The sequence below is a fragment of the Aspergillus flavus genome, chromosome 2 (genome assembly GCF_009017415.1).
Source record: "Aspergillus flavus chromosome 2, complete sequence".
Taxonomy (NCBI): Eukaryota; Fungi; Ascomycota; class Eurotiomycetes; order Eurotiales; family Aspergillaceae; genus Aspergillus; species Aspergillus flavus.
The window spans coordinates 100,718-119,499 of NC_092409.1; the positions used below are offsets into that span (position 1 = coordinate 100,718).

An 18,782-nucleotide genomic window follows, 5' to 3' on the forward strand; every position below is an offset into this window, starting at 1 on the left:
GAACCAAACCAGATCAAAAACATCATTTTCTTTTTCTAACAGCTTATACCATTAACATATTCGGTGGAAGTTTGTGGGAGGGATCGCCCAGAGCCACCGGCCGCATCTATCTCTAAATATCGCGGCGATTGCTTGGGCATCGACAATCAATCCATGTGGCTTACCACGCTAGAGATTTTTTTTCTTATTTCTTTTCACTCGCCTCAACTGCAGGTAAACACTTCGCAGCATTCAAAAGGATTGTCCTCCGTAGGCTATCAGACATGGCAAATAGCCGAAGCTTATTCTTGCCTCTGCGAACAAAGTATGATCGATGTGTGGACTCTGCGGCCTGAAGCAAGAAGGCCAGGCTAGTGAAGCATTCGTGTCGGAATGCAGCGTGAAAGAAAGTATTATCAATAAGGTGTGGGCTGGAGTCGAGTGAATTACTTAACATCGGGTTTGAACCAGCATCGGGTTTGCTGATACCAGGCGAAGGCAACAGAACCTCGGATTTCAAAGGTCGATTTTGAGACTGTGCTAGCGACTTGATCGCTTTCCCTCGGGTTCAAACAAGTCCTCACGATAATTAGTGTCGTGCTAATAGTCATAATGTGGATTCTATCAGGTAATGTCGGCTTTTTCTGGTTGTATAAGAACGTGTTGGACGTACATAATGCTTGAAATTCGGAAAGCCCCTTCAGAGAGAAGAAATTCACTACAAACAATATTGGCATCGCTTGAGCGTACAGGGCAGGACAAGACGCAATCTGGAAAACCAGTGTATCGTCAGTCATGGAGGAAACTGGAGAAGGTCCTTCAGCGCCCCACACAAAAGCAGAGGCTCCATTCCCTATCACTGCCGAGAGTGAGCCCTCACGTCCCCATGACGATGTTGTGGACGGTTGGAGAGGATGGATAGTTGTGGGAGCCGCTGCTTGCTCTCTGTTTGTTTATCTCGGCATCATTTATTCCTGGGGAGTTTTGCAAATCCAGCTACTAGAATCAACCTCCTCTTCCTTAACCACATTGACCTTCGTTGGCTCTCTGGCTACATCCTTTATGGTGTCGATCAGTATCCCGGTAGGACTGATCATCCGGAGGTGGGGATATCAACGAACTGCTCTAGTCGGAGCAGTGCTTATGGGTCTAGGGGAATTCCTGGCGAGCTGGGTAACCGAGTACGTCGGTGCATTGTTTGTGACACATGGCATCATCTTTGGCGTTGGAGGAGGCCTGACGATTCTGGTATGGTTCTCATTACTATATTCCACATTTGGTGTTCATCCTTTCTATTTTCTATGTATTTCTCGCACTAAGTAGTGCTGGGCCCTCTCTTGTCTGACAAATCGAACCAGACTTGTTCGACTGCCCCAATGCAATGGTTCGAGAGACACCGTGGGCTAGCCGTCGGGATCGTCTTTGGGGGCGGGAGTCTAGGCTCTGCCATTATGAGTATTGCGACCAACATGATGGTGAAGCAACTACCACTTGAATGGATATTCCGCGTTCTAGCGTTTCTGTTGTGGGGGGTTTGTACTCCAGCTGCATGCCTTATCCGACAGCCATCTCATGCGAAGAACTCAGTCCCACGCCCACAATGGTGAGAACTGTCCATTGTACAATCTAACCATCGGGAGATTTTGACACTGTGAGCTTTCCAGGTACCGTTTCCGCGAAAAGGAGTTCCTGATCTTATTTGTCGGCACCGGGCTGGCTTGCTTTCCTCTTTTTGTTCCCCCATACTTTATTCCTATCTTCGCACGATCGGTTACCCATTCGCAGAATATCGCAGTCATCATGTTGGCCATTTGGAACGTTGCCTCCACAGTAGGACGGGTGCTGGCCGGCTTCTTGTCGGATTCAGTTTTGGGTCCGATCAACAGTCTTATCCTCTCACTCACGCTGGCCGGGCTCAGTGCACTTGTAATCTGGCCCTTCTCTAGTACAACCGCCGTGCTATCCATATTCATTGTACTGAATGGCTTCGGATGTGGGGCGTTTTTCAGCCTGGTTCCCAGCACTATAGGCGCCATGTTTGGCGGCAAGAACACACTTGGGATACTACCGATCATCTGGGCAGGATGGTTCGTGGGCTTCTTTTTTGTAAGATGATAACATATTCTCTTTATTCTGTATTACGATGCCATACTAACCCTGCATAGGGATCACCCATTGCATCTGGAATTTATTCGCTCTCTGGAAAAGCGGACAACGTCGAGTCATATCGGCCAGCGGCATACTATGCAGGTGCTATGTCCATAGTGGGACTTCTTTTCACGATCGTTCTGCGCTCAATGTATTCAACGCACTTGCTCGTTAAAGTATGATGGTACGAGTTAGCCACAGAACTGTCATCCTGAGACTAGTGCAAGATCGATGTCTTCCAACGTAGGCCACCACTGCGACCATGCGCCCTGTTCGTGAGAATAAGTGCTGACTTCCGTAAGCAGATGAGTGAGCGGTGCGCTAAGATTATCCGACTCAGAGCTGGGGACAATCCGTTGCGCGGGTTGGCTATAAGTCACTCCCGGACTTGGTCCCCCAGCTCCTTCGATTTCTTGTATATGTTGATTTGATCGGTCAACAACTCGGAACTCGTGTATCGACTGGTGAAGATGATCGAAGTCTTGTCGGGACTTTCCCAAGTATCTTCCCCTGTCGGTGGAAGCGCGCTCGTATAAGAGCGAGGCATGTTTGAGAGTAGATACCTAATGAACGTTAGAGTGTCGCCATGCAAGAAATAGAAGTTCGATGGCAAAGAGACGCACCCAAGCCTCTCCTAGCTTCCACACGTGTCGAAAATCTTCCAAGTAAGCGAGACAAAAGTTCATCAGCTGTTCAGCCTGAGGACTTCGACCAAGGTTCATGCGAGGAAATCGGTAGATGTAGAGATTCATATACGATGCAGAAAAAGCACAAAATCCAACAAATGGCGTCATCAGATGGGCTCCACATTCTGATGCTTCATGTAAAAGCCTGGCAATGTGCTCGGCTGCAGAGAATAGCTCTAGTGCGCTTGATTCCCACCAGCCAACGGGTGCTTCCGCTTCGAGCAGGGGGTGGTCCACAGGCCCTCTCGGGCCCGACTCCGCGGTGGGCATGAAAGGGAAATATTCGCGGTGGAGCATAAGAGTGCTATATACAAACACAAGTCAGTCTCACTATTCTCGATGGAGAAAGGATGATGTCCAACCTCAGATAATAGAGAAGATTGATGTATGTGAAGGACTCTCCATATCCCAATGTCATGTGGATCGCAACACTGTTACTCGGGTAATGAAGGCGATTGTGTTGGCCGGCCCTCCACCTTTCCAATTGGGCCTTAGTCCTAGACCACGGAGACCCTGGGACCCAAGGGCAGTTCTCCGGGGCACACATCCCCGGTGCTCGACGACCGTCGTTAAAGATAAAAGTCATTACTTGTGCCCAGATATCAAAGCCAGAAACTAGAATTTCGTAGCACTGGGTTATATCAAGAAGGCCCGACGGCAGACGTTCAGCCCAGGTGAGGTTCTGCCCTGTGTGCCCAGAATAAAGGCTTACGTTGGTCCCAAAGGCAAATTCAACGGTGCTTAACGGCCGCGAGACTTTCAACTTCTCCATCTCCGACATGGGAAGCATGGGTGGGTTGTAAGTGCCCGAGCTTATCATGCGGTCCATGATAAAACACGCCCAGATCGTTCTATTCTCTATTCCCGGAGCAACTGTATCTTTGACTGCACCCAGGCTGACGTCAGTATCAAGGGGGTACGGGGCGATACGTCGACTTTGTATAGATTGCATAATTCGAATCGCGATACCTAGCATATCCGATCAGCCTTACAATTATTCCATGCGGGAGCTTCGATAATGACGTACCGCAGTAAACCCAGGCCTTATGGAAGTCCCGACATCCCCATTCGTAGAGTGCCATTATCAGCAGTGCCTGAACGACTTGTATATCAGGGGGCTGAAGGATGAGTCCTGAAAGACTCTGCCGGATGTAAGATTCATAATGCTTACTAGGCAGCAAACTGTTTGCCCAAGATGGGTTAAGCAACGACAGTTGTGTTTTTGTTACTAGAAGGGTAACACCGAGCAGGACTTTTGTCTCCTTGGAGCACTCCGACTGAAACGATTGTATGAGTGTTGGGAGATGAAGAATTCCCAGCTCGGGGAATTTGTTCGTAAAAACGTTCAGAGACTTGAGGATCACACTTGTCGGAAGGCTAGCGAGATGATCGTCGATCTGTGAGATGTCCACCTCACCGCTGCAAGATTCCGGTGTTAGCTGTGGTCTAGTATGGCCATTATCTGATGAGACCGGCTGTGGTCTTGTTTGTTCCTCATGGTCATCCTTTAGATCCTCATTCCTACGGCGTAACTGGCCTCGCTTGCGGGAAACCCTCGAGGCTACATGTCTCGGTCTGGTAAGAATACAACCGGGAATCTCTGATTTCTGACACTTCTGACATGGTGGACTACCCGTGTTGACACATTTAATTTTGGATTTTCTGCATCGTCGGATCTATGGGTGAGCCGCGAGTTGACTTCTGGTTTACCGAGGGTGATGTTGATTTACTACTCACCGGCAAAACGCGCACGAAAGACTTGATCGCATAGTTCTCTCTGACAGTCTCCGTTCCTGATACGCTGTTATTGATTGCCAAGATTCCCGATCAATGAGATGTTCCAAGGAGCGGGGATGAGTTTCGGGTTTGAAGACAATAGTTGAGAAGTCTGAAGAGAAGTTCATTCCCGATGTCAAACCCGAGGCGCTGTCACATGACTAGTCCTGGTACGTCTATGTAGTCCATGAACAAAAACTTGAAAATCAGAAATAAAATAAAAAAAAAAAAAAAAAAAAAAAAAAAAGGAGAGAAAAAAACGACAATGAACAGCTGTACCATATATTCGCTACATCGCTAAGCACTTTAGTATATGCTATGTTGGATAGCTAGGGGTTAGAAAGCGTGAAAGTCAGGACAGCGAGATCGAAAAACAAATAAATTGACATAATAGTTATATAGCACAGACAGGATAAATCCAGGGACATATTAGACATTCACTACGCGTGCACTGCCTTTCTGGTTAGCGCTAAATAGCACTTCTAGTGAAATGATCAACCTAGTGTGACATCACAACATGCCGAGCATTCAAAATAGTCCTCCCAAGGCTACTAACAATAGTGCAAGGGTTGGTAACATCATGAAGTCCGCCGGTGTCAGACAACGCGATAACAAGCGCCGCAGTGGGCGTTGTGGGACAAGAGAGTCTACATTTTGAATCATTCTTTGCTACCCAGTACGGCCATCTGAGATGCCCGAGCCGGGTAAACGGGAGGGCTTAAAAGGTACGCAACCGGTACCCAATGGTTAGTAACGGTCAGATAGCAAATGTGCAACAGTGGCGGCCAGGCAATTGTAGTAAGTAATCGTGTGGTCAATAATTCACTGTCGGTAGTGGTCAGTGTCGTCCATGTTGACAATAACATCGCGGCGATTGTGGCGAGAAGCAGGCAGATGCTTTGCAAAATGCCATTTTGCCAGAGATCCTGGTACAGCATTTTATAAAACGAAGACTTCGTGATGCGATTCCAGGAATTCTCTTTGCTTCCGGTGACGAATGATCCTTTGGGAGCGCTTGAGATGAAATGAAATCGTATGACGGCAGAAAGGTGTGCTGCAGAGCGGGGCAATCAGTCGGGTCAGTCTAGTGGTTCTCATACGTATATCAATCATAGAAACAAAATGTGAAATGGCATATCTTACCGCCAGCTAGCCAACTGTTTTCCAGCTGCGAAAATGGGGATCCTCGAATCCCCGCATGGGCAGTCTGGAGCCACCCATACGCCCACATGGTAGAGACATGAAGCAAGCCCAGAATTACCTGAGTCTTGATCAGGAAGGACGAAGAGGCGGGGATCAGCGACCGGGACATTAAAAGCCACGGAACAGCACCATATCCAATGACATGGCCTACCAATCCCAAAGTGATGGCCAAGCCACCGCATGCAATGCTCCACTGAAGGTGGCGTGGTATGGAACTGCTGGTCGGCGGCCGTAAAGTAAACAGTTGCTGGGAATGACCAATGTGCCATCGGTTTCTCTGGGCAATGTGCCCTTCGAGAGATGTGGGAACAAGCCCGAATTGCAGCGGCTCTTGTACTTGGACAGTACGGTATCCCATGCCCCGCAATATCAGGGAAAGCTGCCAATCTTCTGAGAATGAAAAGGTAGGATACCCACCAACATCAATGATTGCGTTGCGCCGGAACACCGCCCCGGACCCTGCATCAATCGCACGTCCACAGCGGTCTAGCTCGGCGTTCTGGCAGGTGTAAAAATGAAGGCGAGATTGCGAGAGGGGGTCCCCGGCAGGAAGGTTGTCAAAATATTGCCGGGTAGTAACCAACGCTGTCTGGGGGCTTAGAAGCAAGTGGGGAAGGGTTGCTCTGAGAAAGTCCGGCTTTGGGATAGAATCTGCATCCAGAATAGCACAGAACTCCGGTGGAGTATCTTTCTGAATAGTGAATAGTGCATAGTTCAGGTTTCCGGCTTTGGCAAACACTCGGCCAGATTGCCTACCGCGTGTGTGATAGAAGAGATAAGGCCATTTAGAGTGCAACTCCGAGACAGCATCACGCAGCTGGGTTGAAGCGCCATCGTCAAGGACAAGCACTCGTAGCTGAGACTCTGGGTAGTCCATAGTGCAGGCAGCGCGAACGGTGTCCAAGATTACACTAACTGGCTCGCCGCAGCAGGGGATCAAGACATCGACTCGTGGCAGGTTGTGGCTGCCCCGAAGCCGTAGCCTTTTTCGCGGCCCGCGCTCAGGTTCCCCACCGGCCGCAACGGTGAGGCGCTGATCTTGATAAGACAAGCCTGGTCGTTGGTTAGCGTTATAGAGCTCCGACTTCAAAGTAAGGCATAATTGAACTTACGACCAAATATAGCTTCCACAGCCAACATTAACCACATTGGCCAGGATTGTTGAGCCTCCAGCAGAATCATAAGTAAGCGAATGGGGTAATAGACAGTGGAGGTCCATATTGCCGCTTGGGCTGTATGGTAGAGATACTTGCGGTATCGCTTTCCAGACCATATTCGCGGGTCAGGTGGAAGTTCTTCGATCTCGCCGACATATTCAGAAATCATGTCTTGCTGGCAGAGTGCCAAGAAGCAGTCCCTTCGTTTATTCGAAGTTGGTCAAGGTCTTTCCCCTTGTGTTGATGCCTCGGCAATCGATGTCGTGTCCCCTGCTTTGTTCAGCTGTTCTTTGTCTAAACACCGCGCATGATGAACATGAATCTCTATCCCAGTCTGTGAGACGAACCGGAATAGGGGTAAACAGACTTCCTGCACCAAAAAATAAATAATAGGTTGCTCGTGAGGAAAGGTCGGTGTGGCTTGGGCTTTGTTCTAGAATTTACCATTGGCGGCCCACTAATTCCCCATTTGGGGAAATTCTAGATCACCAGCAGGCGGCAACCCTAATTATGTTTAAAAGGGGGCGCTCATTGAACGCTGCCTTTCCGTCAACATCCGGTATGGAAATAGTAACTAGGCTAAGCATTGACCCGGTATTGACTGGAGTGAACTGGAAGAACGAGAACAACTGTTCTCCCCACGGTCTTCAGGGTGGAGTTGAGTCAATTCGTTTCATCACGTTTCTCCTCATGCGCCAGAGAAATCAATTGCTGCTGCATTTACGGTCAATTACAGACCGTAATGATGTTGCAAGAGCGTCGATTCATGTCGTGGTTCAAGATACCTGCAACCATTCCGCTGATTCTGGGAAATACCCAAGCAGTAATGCGGGGGACGTACTGGTGTTGTTCAATGAGAAAGTCTAGCCGTGCCATATTTGCCAGTCCTTTAGCCACGGGCACGGAATTCGGCATAAGAACCCAAAACCTCCGCCCTCTCCGCCTTTCACAGACGTGGCATCTGACTGCAAATCTGAGATTAGCTAGCTCCTTCAAGTCAGTTATCCGAACATTTATATAGCTGAGACGATACCAGATATAGAGTCTCCAATGCAGGCATCCTCACAAAACATCATACCTCCTCAATACCAGATACGTATCCCGAAAGTGCAATCTGGGTATGCAGTAGGCGACATACACATGGCCAAAAATAGTGATGAGAGACTAATGTTTTGACCTCCGCACTCACTAGGCTTATTTAGGTGAAGTGGCTAATCCCCTCGGATATCGGAAGAAGTATACGCCGTCTTGGTATTTGTTTTGTCAAGACTCAAGAGGGATATGACCTCGGCATAGTATTATTCGTATAACGGGTATTCGCGACTAATAGTTTCCATTAGAAAGGTAAGAGTGTTCATAGCTGAATGTTATGGGTGCTTTTTTAAGCTTGTAACGTACGGGATGGCTAATTGCGCCAGCGAGATTGCTGAATATATATTTCCGTGAATCGCGGAGATGATCATGTGAGACTTCAAGTTGCCTGTCACATTTCACTTCTTTATTCCCATACTCTCCAAGACGAAGTTTTCCTTTATAGGAGCTCTTTGGTGGAGTCGAGAGGGCTACTCAATGTTATATGCAAAAATATAGCAATGAATCTCACTTGGTGATTTGACGGTTATTGACTAACAAGGCAATTCTTGAAACAAAATAGGAAGTGGTAAAATTGTCTAAGCTTTTTTGGGCGAACATCAGCCGCTTTTGGATATGCTATGTTATATTGCAGTCTAGCGTGTAACGTCTTTTGGTTTGGCGCTGTTTTGTCGGACGAGAAACTCACACTCTCTGCTTCACCGCCCGAGCAGACAAACAACGCGAGTTATGCAAGGTCTTACGTAATATGCACATTCCACATTGCATAACTCATCATGGACAGATATCAACAATTTCTCAAACTTTATCCTATTTGCCTCGTGTATTCGCTAGATCAAACCAGGTAAACTCCGCACCCTCTAAGTCGTAGATGCTAATAACGCTATAAAAATACATGCAATTCCCATCTCAAGTCATAGACCCGAACCCAGTTCAAGTTCGTCAAGATCCCAACAGAAAAGCCAAGCAGAACGCGGACGCGCAAGGCCTTAGAGATTCCCAATATCCCACCAGGCGGAAAATCCGTCGACATTTCCCATGCCGGATTCGGGCTCTTGATAGTCCATATTATCCATATCCGGAAACTGACCCGTCCAGAGCCACGGGGTATTCATCATGAGACTGTCAGCCGGCGCGACCAACTTGTCAGCGAACGCGAGGCTGTCGGGTGAAGATTGCACGGAGGACATGTTGGTCACGCTCGGTTGCATATGGGCGGCCTGTCCGCCATCTGCCGTATTGACAGTGACTTCAGGTGACATGGCCACAATGACTTCTAGCGTACAGGAGCTTTCCCCGGTATCGTCTCGTGAAATGGCGGGTATCAGCGTGGGATGCAATAAGCCACCAGACATCTCCCGAGGCTCCGGCATACAGTTGATTTGGAGAAGGTCCCACATCAACGGGATACTCAGGTGGATCTTGGACGGCATCCAGTCGTAGTTCACATTTTCCGAGCCGCATGCAATCCGTGTCATCTTGTCCAGAGTTTGGTCCTGAGACGCAGTTAGCACTGGATATGGAGTGTTCGACGCAGAGTACTTACCAAAGCTTTGCAGGCTGCAGAGAAAGGAACAAAACTTTTGAGAAACGTCCGACATTTGTCGAAGTCGATTTTTGATTTTTGCTTCAGTCGTGGATCCGCTGCGCAACAATAATAAAGATGTACTGTGGCTGCAATCGCCGCGGCGTGTCCAAAGAAGGGATCAATCAGGCGCATTTTCCTTTCCGAGACCATATCGATCATACGGACAAGCCAGGTCGCATGCAATACAACTAGCTCTGAAGACCGTCTCCAAAAGGCATTGGGAATGGAGAGATTCGGATTCGACTGTGATGCCACAATGTAGAGGAAAGGGTGGTTCAGCACAGTCAGGATGCAATGATACGTGAACTGCGCTTTCAACCATGGCGTCCAGTACCCCCGGTTCATTCTCAGCTCGTCTGCTTTCCGCTCATAGAATTTGACCGAATCATATCGGTGACACTGAGAGAGCTTGTTCTCCACCTCAGTCAGGTCCGAAAGTATCATCGTGTACATTGAATCGTGGCGCCAAGGCTCTTTTAGTCGATTTTGTGCGCAGTGGGATACATACGTGCGGACCCTGCTCCAAACCCATCCGAAATGGACCGCCAGGCTCCAAATGCCTATGTCGTTGGGCGAGGAGCATCCAATATCATCCCGTGGTAATTGGGGCGGCTTTGGTTCGAACTCCTTTGATGACCCCCGGTCTCCGCCGTTGGGAGCACAGAACGGACGCAGGTTCTCGGCGGGGAGGCTAAGAAACCCATTTTGTTGACCGTATGTCTGCTCCAGTGATTGAAGACTCCAGAACAAACGTTTCTTTCGCTCCGTTAGAGGACTTTCAAGGGGATAGCCAGATTCCACGTCCATCATCGCTGACCGGCAAAGCTGGAAAGCCAGGCCAAGATGAAACCGACCGAGGTGCACGTCCCCGTCTATTTTCTGTTAGTATGCGCATCGTTCACGACGATCCTTTCTGAATAACCAAGCATACCGATGAATGAAGAATACGAAAGCAGACACAGACTTTCGATGGTTTCAAGGTCCACTGTGCCATTTGCCACGCGAAGCATGATTAGCGTTCGCGCGGTATTTCCATAACGCTGCGACTGACCCGGCTCACGCGAAAAGCGCGCGGTCAGCGCTAGGACGCTATAGATAAGCTCGTCAGAAAGACTACCCTTTTCCTCGAGGTCCTCATAATCGAAGCACCAGATCGGCTGCCGATGACAGTAATGGAAATACAGTTCTAAGGCTTTGCTGACTGCCGCCGAAGAGGGATGGAGATTTGAGTCCTCATTATTGCCGAATCCAAAAGAAAAGGAACCCGATCCGGGAGAGAAGCGCTCAAAAGCTGGTTCGCCAGAAGATGGGTTGCTGTTCTTGGAGTAGGGTGCCTCTGGTATATCGTCGAGCTCCTCGCGTTTTTGGTCTTGACGGGCCGCCTTGACCGGTCTAGAAAGAAGGGTCAGAAGGACATTCTGACGGAGCGGATAGTAGTATACTCTCTACCTGGAGCCACTTAGGATGAGATTTACCTTCTCTTCCAAGGATGCCAGCCGGTCTTCCTACAATGTTTGTGAATCCATGTCCAATCAGTAGATGACGGGAGAGCCTTATTTATTACTTACCGATTGTCCACCCCGCGATGCCCTCCGGGCCGACGTATAGAGACAGGGCTGATTTAGACGGACGCAGTTTGAACAAGATGGCCTTTCTGCCGGGCAACGAGTTTTCTTCCTCCTGTAGATATACGTCGTTGGCGTCTACATGGGAACAAATCGAAGAACGGGCGGGGGTTGGGAAGCGACTTACCTGCAGTTCAGGCACGCCTCATGTGAACGCAACCTCCCACGATTGCTCTCCCGTGGCATCATACTCGCTGCAAATTAAAGATAAGAGACATGGTTGAAAGAATTGAGGTACAATGACCATAAGAATAGAGAAAGTTAATCAAAGGATATAGCTCTGCGGTGATGTAAGGGGTTATGATAAATACCCCCGCAACGGCCAGTCATGGTGAATCCAGCGTGTAGCAGGGAAGGACGGAGGGGGGGGGAAGAAGGAAAAAGAAAAAATAATGTAAGAAAATGATAATAAAAATAAAATCTTCATTCCAATGCAAAGGAAGGTAGGAGAATTCCCGATGAGATCCCGAATACTTTTGCCATGGAGTTGAAGCTGCAGCTGTCGATAGAAAGGGCAAATGACAGCCTCGTGACCCCGCCCTGGTTTGGCCCTAAAACGACGCCAATCCGTGGATCCAGTGTGGGATTGCAGGATCTAGATTCCCACCCAGCCTTTTTCTTCTTGGAACTTTTCCTTGAAACGGTTAAAAGTTCCCTGTGAGTAATACTAGCCGCTTCCCCCACATAAACTATTGTTAGACTTCTCTTTTATTTTGGTGGACATTCCCTCTCTTTTGGTGACTACCCGCCACAACATGTAGAATAGGCATAGCAAACATTGGCATACAGGGGTCCGTGAATTGGAGTTTACCTAGCTCTGGATACTTTTACGGAGAGAAAATGAGGAAAAGACGATCGTTCACCCACAGGCGTTGTATTACATATGATCCTAGCCAACGAGGTGTCGATCTTTGAGAACCCCACCAGTGGGTTCAACATCGCTATCGTGGAAATGCATATCTAATCAGGGAATTACCTATCTATTACGTTCTGGGAATGGAGAACAGCGGAGATATCCCAAAAACTGCCCAATCAATCTAGATTGTCCAACTTTGTCCCTCTTTGGTTAACCGGCTACATTGTCTTATCTGGCTCAGAACTGTACAGTATAGAACACTGTACCACACCTATGTCTGTGGATGATAATTAAAAAAAGTGATATCTCAATAACTCTAGATACTATGCGCTATAGACTCCAATGCAGTAATCACACGCCACCGACCGTGATATTCCCGTAAGCAATGATGTGGTCAAAAGAGAAAAGAGTACTCCTGAAATATGATGATCCGCTATCCCGATTGCAACCGTAAAATGGGAAGGAAAAGAAAAAGGAGAAAAAGAAACATGCAATCTAAAAGACAAGTGTTTCATTAGGTTGGCAGCCCGTGCCACCACAGCACCCGCCGGCCGTTGTTGAGCAATCAGACCCCTTGGCTTGAGCATCCAGCTTGTTACAGAAGGTCATGTCCTCCTCGCTGGTGGTGGCGCTGGTCGGGAGTGTTTGGCGAGTTGGCCAGATCTCACGACCTGCTTCCTGCTCTTTCTTGTAGTGCTCTAGAACAAGCTCTCGCACAACCGTCTGGAAGTCGAGGGATCCCTTCTCTATGTGGTTACTCAGGTTCTTCTGGGCGTCTGTGCAGAGGTCCTTGTCCTCGGACATGATCCGCTTGTACGTTTGGCTAATTAACTCGAAGTCTTCGTCGCTGGAGTCCTTGTTGCGATAAACCTCATACCGCGTCATACATTTGGTGGCGGAGGTCGGCACAATTCTCTGCAAGAAGAAGAAGTGGGGGCTATGCAAGTGTTAGTGTGGCCGATCGGTGAGCAGAAAAGGTTGCAAGAACTTACAAAATAGTCATAGAAGCGTTAGGGAAGTAGTAAGTGCTGGTAATCCTCAAACCACGGGCAATCTGCTCCGGGGTGGAGTTAGTGTAGTCAACAATGCTACTATCCGTGGTAGCGCCGTTGTCGGAAGTATCTGGGTGGTAGCATTCATTATAGTGGTCGGCAAGGATCTTCCAGTTGAAGTCGCCCTCCATCTCCCAGGTGTGGTCGAAGTTGTACTCGTCCCAGTTGATGCCATTAAAACGCTCCTGCAAATCAACCTTGCTCAAGTCATCTTCCCATGCGATCTCGGGCTGTTCCTTGGCGTCTAAGTTGACCCATATGAATCCGTTGTTATCGACGTGAACATGGATCTGAAAAAGACCATTCTTGTTCTTGTCGAACCCCTCGAGGTCCTGGTAGCCAGGAGCCTTGGCAAGTTTACCATTCAGGCCATATGACCAGCCGTGGTACTTGCATGCGAAGATTCTGGCCTTACCCTTCTCCTCAGTCGCCACGGGGAAGGCACGGTGTCGGCAGACGTTGTGGAAAGCGTTGAAGTTGCCATCCTTGTCGCGGACTAGGATGAAGGGGTAGCCGGCAATGGAATAGACTAAGTAATCACCGGTGCTAGGGAGGCGCAGCTTGTGGGTGATTAACATCCACTTGCGGGAAAAGATCGCACGTCGCTCCAATTCCCACATCTCGGGAGAGGTATACCAGTTGGCAGGCAAGGCCTGAATGGGGGTCTTGTCGTTCGGTGGGGTGGCACCTGAGGAGGCGACCTCATCTTGGCCGAAGTAGTTCTTCCAGATAGAGGACATTCTGTTGATTGTTCTTCTGAACTCTGCAGTTGGGAATTAGATAGATCGGCTAAATAAAACAAGGACTCGATGCTGTGGGTTGCTGCTTCTGGAATGACTCTTCAAGGGGTAAAATACGGCCTGCTTTTTATATTCAGCAATGCTTTTGTTTCCCTTATCAGCTGAACCAGTTTCTATGAAGGATGCTTGTGGGGGTGGCCCAGATCAGTGGTTCGTACCGGTCACAGGATCGGGACGGAGTCTACCAGCCGTGCGCCAGCCGACGGCTCTGAGGGCCGAGATAACTATGTAGGCAGTCCTGAAAAGGGAGCTACAAGATAGCTGGTGCCCAGAATCAAACTTGGGGAACGCCACACGGCATAACCGTTCCTGATGCCGTGTTTATCATTCGGAGGGATTCCAATTGGGTCGATTCTGGCTTGGCATTAACGGTAGAGAGGTCCCTTTACCCAGAATGGTCAAACTTTCCAGTTATCTGATTTGCCCAGAGGCCCCTTGGGGGAGAGAGGTTTGCTTTGATGTGAATCCTAAATGGCATTGTTTATGCTGCATACCGTTTTCAGTCCATTCTATAGACCTGTAGGACTTGGCCCCTGGGCTGGATATGTCATGGATCTTGGTATAAGTCTTCTAATGCATTCTGCACAGCGTGTATATTAAAACTCTACCCCGGATTCTGTACATCAATTGTTCTGCAGTCGTCGCTCATTCTATATACCAAAAGAAGATTGTTCACCCCGTTGCACCTTCCGGCCCCAGCGATGTCGCACCCAGAGGACACCATCCATCGCTTGCATCCTAGTGATCCCGGACTGATGCCCGAGAAACCCGAGAAAGCGTCATCCCAACACTCCAACCTATCTTCCGAATTTGTCCCAGATATCCAGCGCGGCACTATCTTGGGCAATGATGTCCACGCTGGACTTCAACGTAGACTCGGCAATCGACAGATACAGCTGGTCGCCATTGGTGGTTCCATTGGAACTGCCATATTCGTGACCATCGGAGACGCACTCCGTAAATCAGGCCCTGGAGGTCTATTGTTAGCATTTCTGATCTACAATGCCATGCTCGCTATGGTCAACAACTCCATGGCGGAAATGTCGACATACATGCCCGTGAGCGGTGGTTTCATCTACCTGGCCGGCAAATGGGTCGACGATGCACTAGGTTTCATGGTCGGCTGGAACTTCTTCCTCTATGAAGCCATCATGATCCCCTTCGAAATCACCGCGATTAATTTGGTGCTGTCCTTCTGGCGTAACGATATCCCCCCTGCGGCTGTCTGTGTTGCTTGTATTGTAATATACGCGTGAGGTTCCCAAATGCATCTGAGCCATATCCATGCGACCACTTCTTACCCAATCGGTCTGGTTCACCCGGCCCTTGCAACTACGTGCTAAGACTTGTGTATAGTTGCCTGAATGCCCTGGCCGTCAAAGGTTATGGCGAAGCCGAATTTTGGCTCTCCGGTGGGAAAGTCATCCTGATCTTTATCCTGTTCGCCTTTACCTTTGTCACGATGGTAGGAGGTAATCCGCAGCACGATACCTTCGGATTCCGCCATTGGCGCCATCCTGGCCCGTTCGCAGAATATCTGCGCACGGACGACCTCGGCCGATTCGAAGGCTTCTTAGCCGCGCTTTGGGCGGCTTCCTACACTTGTGTCGGTCCGGAGTACATCTCGATGGTAGCTGCGGAAGCGAAGTATCCTCGTATCTACATCAAGAATGCGTTCAAAACCGCTTACTGGCGTTTCGGAGTCTTCTTCGTGGGAAGTGCTCTTTGCTGCGGTATCCTAGTCGCCTATAATGATCCAACTCTGGTCGCAGTGTACTCTGGTGAATCTGAAGGTGCAGGGACTGCTGCTGCATCGCCGTATGTAATCGCAATGAATAATTTAGGGGTTGGTGTATTGCCACATATTGTCAGTGCCCTCCTAGTGACGACTATCTTTTCTGCCGGCAACACGTACACCTACTGCGCTACGAGGAGTCTATATGGCCTCAGTATTGATGGTAAGGCTCCAAAGTTCTTGAGCAAGTGTACGAAGGGAGGGGTGCCAATCCGCTGCGTCGCCGTAGTAATGGCATTTCCCTTTCTTTCCTTCTTAACATTATCCAGCAGCTCGTCGCAGGTCTTAACCTGGCTCATGAATCTCTTGACTGCAGCCGCCATTATCGATTATATTGTCATGTGCGTCACATATATTTGTTTTTATCGAGCATGCAAAGCGCAGGGTTTCGACCGTTCTAAGCTTCCTTACAAGGGCTGGTTTCAGCCTTGGTGCGCCATTATCGGTGTTCTGTGGATGACGATGGTTGTAACCTGTTACGGGTACACCAGCTTTACCCCCTGGGATGTGACGACCTTTTTCACTCACTATACGATGCTTCTATTTGATATCATTGCATTTGCCGGGTGGAAATTATTTAAACAAACAAGAATATTGCGCCCAGATGAACTTGATCTTGTTTTAGAAGCTCCCGACATTACTGCATACGAAGAGGCCGCCAAAATAAACAACCCCCCTATTGGTTTCTGGGCTGAGCTCATTCAGCCTTTCAGGCCAAGGTGGAAAAAGTCTCAAGGGCAGCTAGACAATACAGCTTGAAGCGCTAGCTCATCTGCAGGTATATACAGGTGATGGTAACAAATGTCGTATGATATGGGAGGGACAGTAGTGATTGCTGTAGTGCCCTGCACTGATTTTGTACATACGATTGGCTACTCTGTGAAGATGCCTGTCGGGGAAAGGATATATACATTTGTTGTACCCCTGGCTTCTTCCCAAGAGTTGTATATAGCAACGAACGAGAGGCTTTGAATATCCATTGAGGAATTATTTCCTGTCACAGTCAAATACTACATACCGATGACCACAGATAAACCGTTGATCGCCAAAACAACTAGTGTTCTCTTCACAACTTCCTACAGACTCAGAGTCCCTCCGCAGGCAGATCAGGTTTACATCCGGTCACATGAGCGGTTGAAAGCCCAGAGTATATCTTCGGCCACACGGAAGACACTAAAGTAGTAACCACCTTACGGGGTAAGCGGCGACTTCTCTGCCTGGAACCGGTGCTGGTTCGGCCCGTTGGTGCTGTATGCTCGCTAATGACGATTCATAGATAGTCTATATAGCCCCCAAACCAAGGTGCTAGTTACCCTTGCTTGTTTTTTTTCTTTGTTGACATGTTAGCTATTGACTTAGGTTGACGTCCTTAAAGCCAGCGATCTGCTAAGGATTTGTCTAAGGTAAGTCCATTATCTTGTCGATTGAGATATAGCTTACTATTGACACTGTCAGTATGAGAAAGATGTCCTACGGATCTCGATTAGCCGGGATAGTCGTATTGTCCTTCCAAGAATTCCTCAAATCGCGACTCTAGCTTAATCGTCGGCACCAGCCTCGAAGGTTGGAAAGCAATGTCGTTGGAAGTCATCGTGTTCAATTATTCTTTTGCATCGGAAACTAACTATTCTTGCCCTGCCTTCGACTCTAGGCAATATGTGATGTGTTGCTCAAGTTTGTGATTCTTGGCAACTGCCGTTAGATAAGTTGATTCTTACTCGAACCCCCAAACTACAGGAAGATATATAGGTTCACTTTATTACTAGAGAAAGCTTCACCATGCTAATCTACAATTTTGGTGAGAAACGCTGAACCGAGGGTAATGCACGTGCATCGTTCTTTTCCCCAGCGGAAGTCCTTGCGGTATGCATGAACTGCTATTAGAAGTTTAGATATCGATTCTGAAGCTATGAGCCTTAAAGCCGATCACTGGCATCTCGCAACGGCGCCATATTCTTGCCGTTTTCTTCCTTAAGTTCCCCTTGAGATATGTGAGATAATCCGACCAATCCGGAAAGGGTTTCTTGTCCTTCTTTGACGCCAATGAACGGCCTTCTATACCGATACCCGGCCCGGCTTAAGCCCATCTCCACCCCCGCAGCGACCGGTGCACGGTCCGCGCTCGATCATCGACAGCATTCTGCAGCTTGATAAGAATGCATGATAAGCGACCGGAGGTGTGGGCCCGCTAGAAGCCCTGGGGGCGGATAGAATGGCTCTCAATGCCAGCACAGACCTGGAAGACAATTCCTAATCAGGGCATCCCTTCCCCGTGAGGGTCAGCTGATCCTCAGCCACATATTGAATCTTTGCCCTTTTGAATATCTTCCTGGCACTATCGCTTCAATAGAATAAAAATAATTCTGATCTTTTCATTTCTCATATTCCCTTGATCCATCATTACTGCAATTGTCAAAAGGAGGGGCAAACCTGAAAAAGAAGTACGATCCATCATTGTCAACATGGTCACGTACATGCGCCTAGCATTCCATCTTGACCTATTTTTGCTGCATTTTTCAAGAATGTCCAAGTCCTGTCCAGTACCTAATCAATGACCTCATAATTGAAATGTCCATGTATCAGTTTCAAATATCCTTCTTTTATAAACTAAGACTTTTTCCACGTTCGCATGAACATAACGATTGGATTAAAGCAATTTAACCTAGTTGGGACCCAGATAATCAATCTTTACACTAACCAAATCCGCTAGCTCTGTTTCACGAATTGTTCCAAAGGGCATTGGCTTACTGCATTATTTATTCCTGGAGCATTCTCTGGGAGCTTCTTTCGTAGGAGTCGTCGGATGATGATAGGTAACATCACGAAGGCTTAATGCTTTGCTACTCTGGTTATGTTTGGTTCAATTAACATATGTTATACTACAATATCTCGCATGGAGTGAGAATCCTGAGAATGGCTTTCGCAAACGGACGCTGCTTATATATATAGAAGGAACAGTCCGAACAGACGGAGTAAACACTCTGTATAACTCTCATGGGGCTTGACTGTAGTCTTTTACTATGGC

General features: G+C 48.3%; 6 protein-coding genes across 6 annotated transcripts; 2 read left to right on the top strand and 4 right to left on the bottom strand.

The window, feature by feature from the left end:
- Positions 1 to 97: 97 nt before the first annotated feature.
- On the top strand, positions 98 to 2,309 carry F9C07_2251337 (monocarboxylate transporter; the record flags this gene model as incomplete). Its single annotated transcript, XM_041289221.2, has 4 exons — positions 98 to 1,227; positions 1,338 to 1,582; positions 1,644 to 2,085; positions 2,145 to 2,309. The coding sequence occupies exons 1-4, from the start codon at positions 775 to 777 to the stop codon at positions 2,307 to 2,309; spliced, it is 1,305 nt and encodes a 434-aa protein (XP_041141874.1). The 5' UTR covers positions 98 to 774.
- Positions 2,310 to 2,333: 24 nt separating this feature from the next.
- Positions 2,334 to 4,436, bottom strand: F9C07_2224811 (uncharacterized protein; the record flags this gene model as incomplete). Its single annotated transcript, XM_071509756.1, has 5 exons — positions 2,334 to 2,690; positions 2,751 to 3,117; positions 3,176 to 3,782; positions 3,841 to 4,232; positions 4,339 to 4,436. The coding sequence occupies 5 exons, from the start codon at positions 4,434 to 4,436 to the stop codon at positions 2,334 to 2,336; spliced, it is 1,821 nt and encodes a 606-aa protein (XP_071363433.1).
- Positions 4,437 to 4,847: 411 nt separating this feature from the next.
- On the bottom strand, positions 4,848 to 8,756 carry F9C07_2276655 (glycosyltransferase). Its single transcript, XM_041289228.2, has 5 exons — positions 8,368 to 8,756; positions 7,983 to 8,293; positions 6,905 to 7,914; positions 5,733 to 6,845; positions 4,848 to 5,643 (listed from the first exon to the last, which is right to left on the bottom strand). Exons 3-5 carry the CDS (start codon positions 7,116 to 7,118, stop codon positions 5,249 to 5,251), a joined length of 1,722 nt encoding a protein of 573 aa, XP_041141876.2. The 5' UTR covers positions 7,119 to 7,914; positions 7,983 to 8,293; positions 8,368 to 8,756; the 3' UTR covers positions 4,848 to 5,248.
- On the bottom strand, positions 8,757 to 11,954 carry F9C07_2276656 (C6 transcription factor). The gene is made up of 6 exons (XM_071510188.1): positions 11,382 to 11,954; positions 11,198 to 11,309; positions 11,079 to 11,134; positions 10,561 to 11,021; positions 9,588 to 10,501; positions 8,757 to 9,537 (listed from the first exon to the last, which is right to left on the bottom strand). The coding sequence occupies exons 1-6, from the start codon at positions 11,441 to 11,443 to the stop codon at positions 9,031 to 9,033; spliced, it is 2,112 nt and encodes a 703-aa protein (XP_071363434.1). The 5' UTR covers positions 11,444 to 11,954; the 3' UTR covers positions 8,757 to 9,030.
- A 414-nt stretch (positions 11,955 to 12,368) lies between these two features.
- On the bottom strand, positions 12,369 to 14,098 carry F9C07_2276657 (phenylpropionate dioxygenase). The gene is made up of 2 exons (XM_041289230.2): positions 13,103 to 14,098; positions 12,369 to 13,047 (listed from the first exon to the last, which is right to left on the bottom strand). The coding sequence occupies exons 1-2, from the start codon at positions 13,900 to 13,902 to the stop codon at positions 12,606 to 12,608; spliced, it is 1,242 nt and encodes a 413-aa protein (XP_041141878.1). The 5' UTR covers positions 13,903 to 14,098; the 3' UTR covers positions 12,369 to 12,605.
- A 425-nt stretch (positions 14,099 to 14,523) lies between these two features.
- Positions 14,524 to 16,955, top strand: F9C07_2276658 (putative amino acid transporter). Its single transcript, XM_041289231.2, has 2 exons — positions 14,524 to 15,214; positions 15,319 to 16,955. The coding sequence occupies exons 1-2, from the start codon at positions 14,664 to 14,666 to the stop codon at positions 16,514 to 16,516; spliced, it is 1,749 nt and encodes a 582-aa protein (XP_041141879.1). The 5' UTR covers positions 14,524 to 14,663; the 3' UTR covers positions 16,517 to 16,955.
- The last annotated feature ends 1,827 nt before the right edge of the window (positions 16,956 to 18,782 follow it).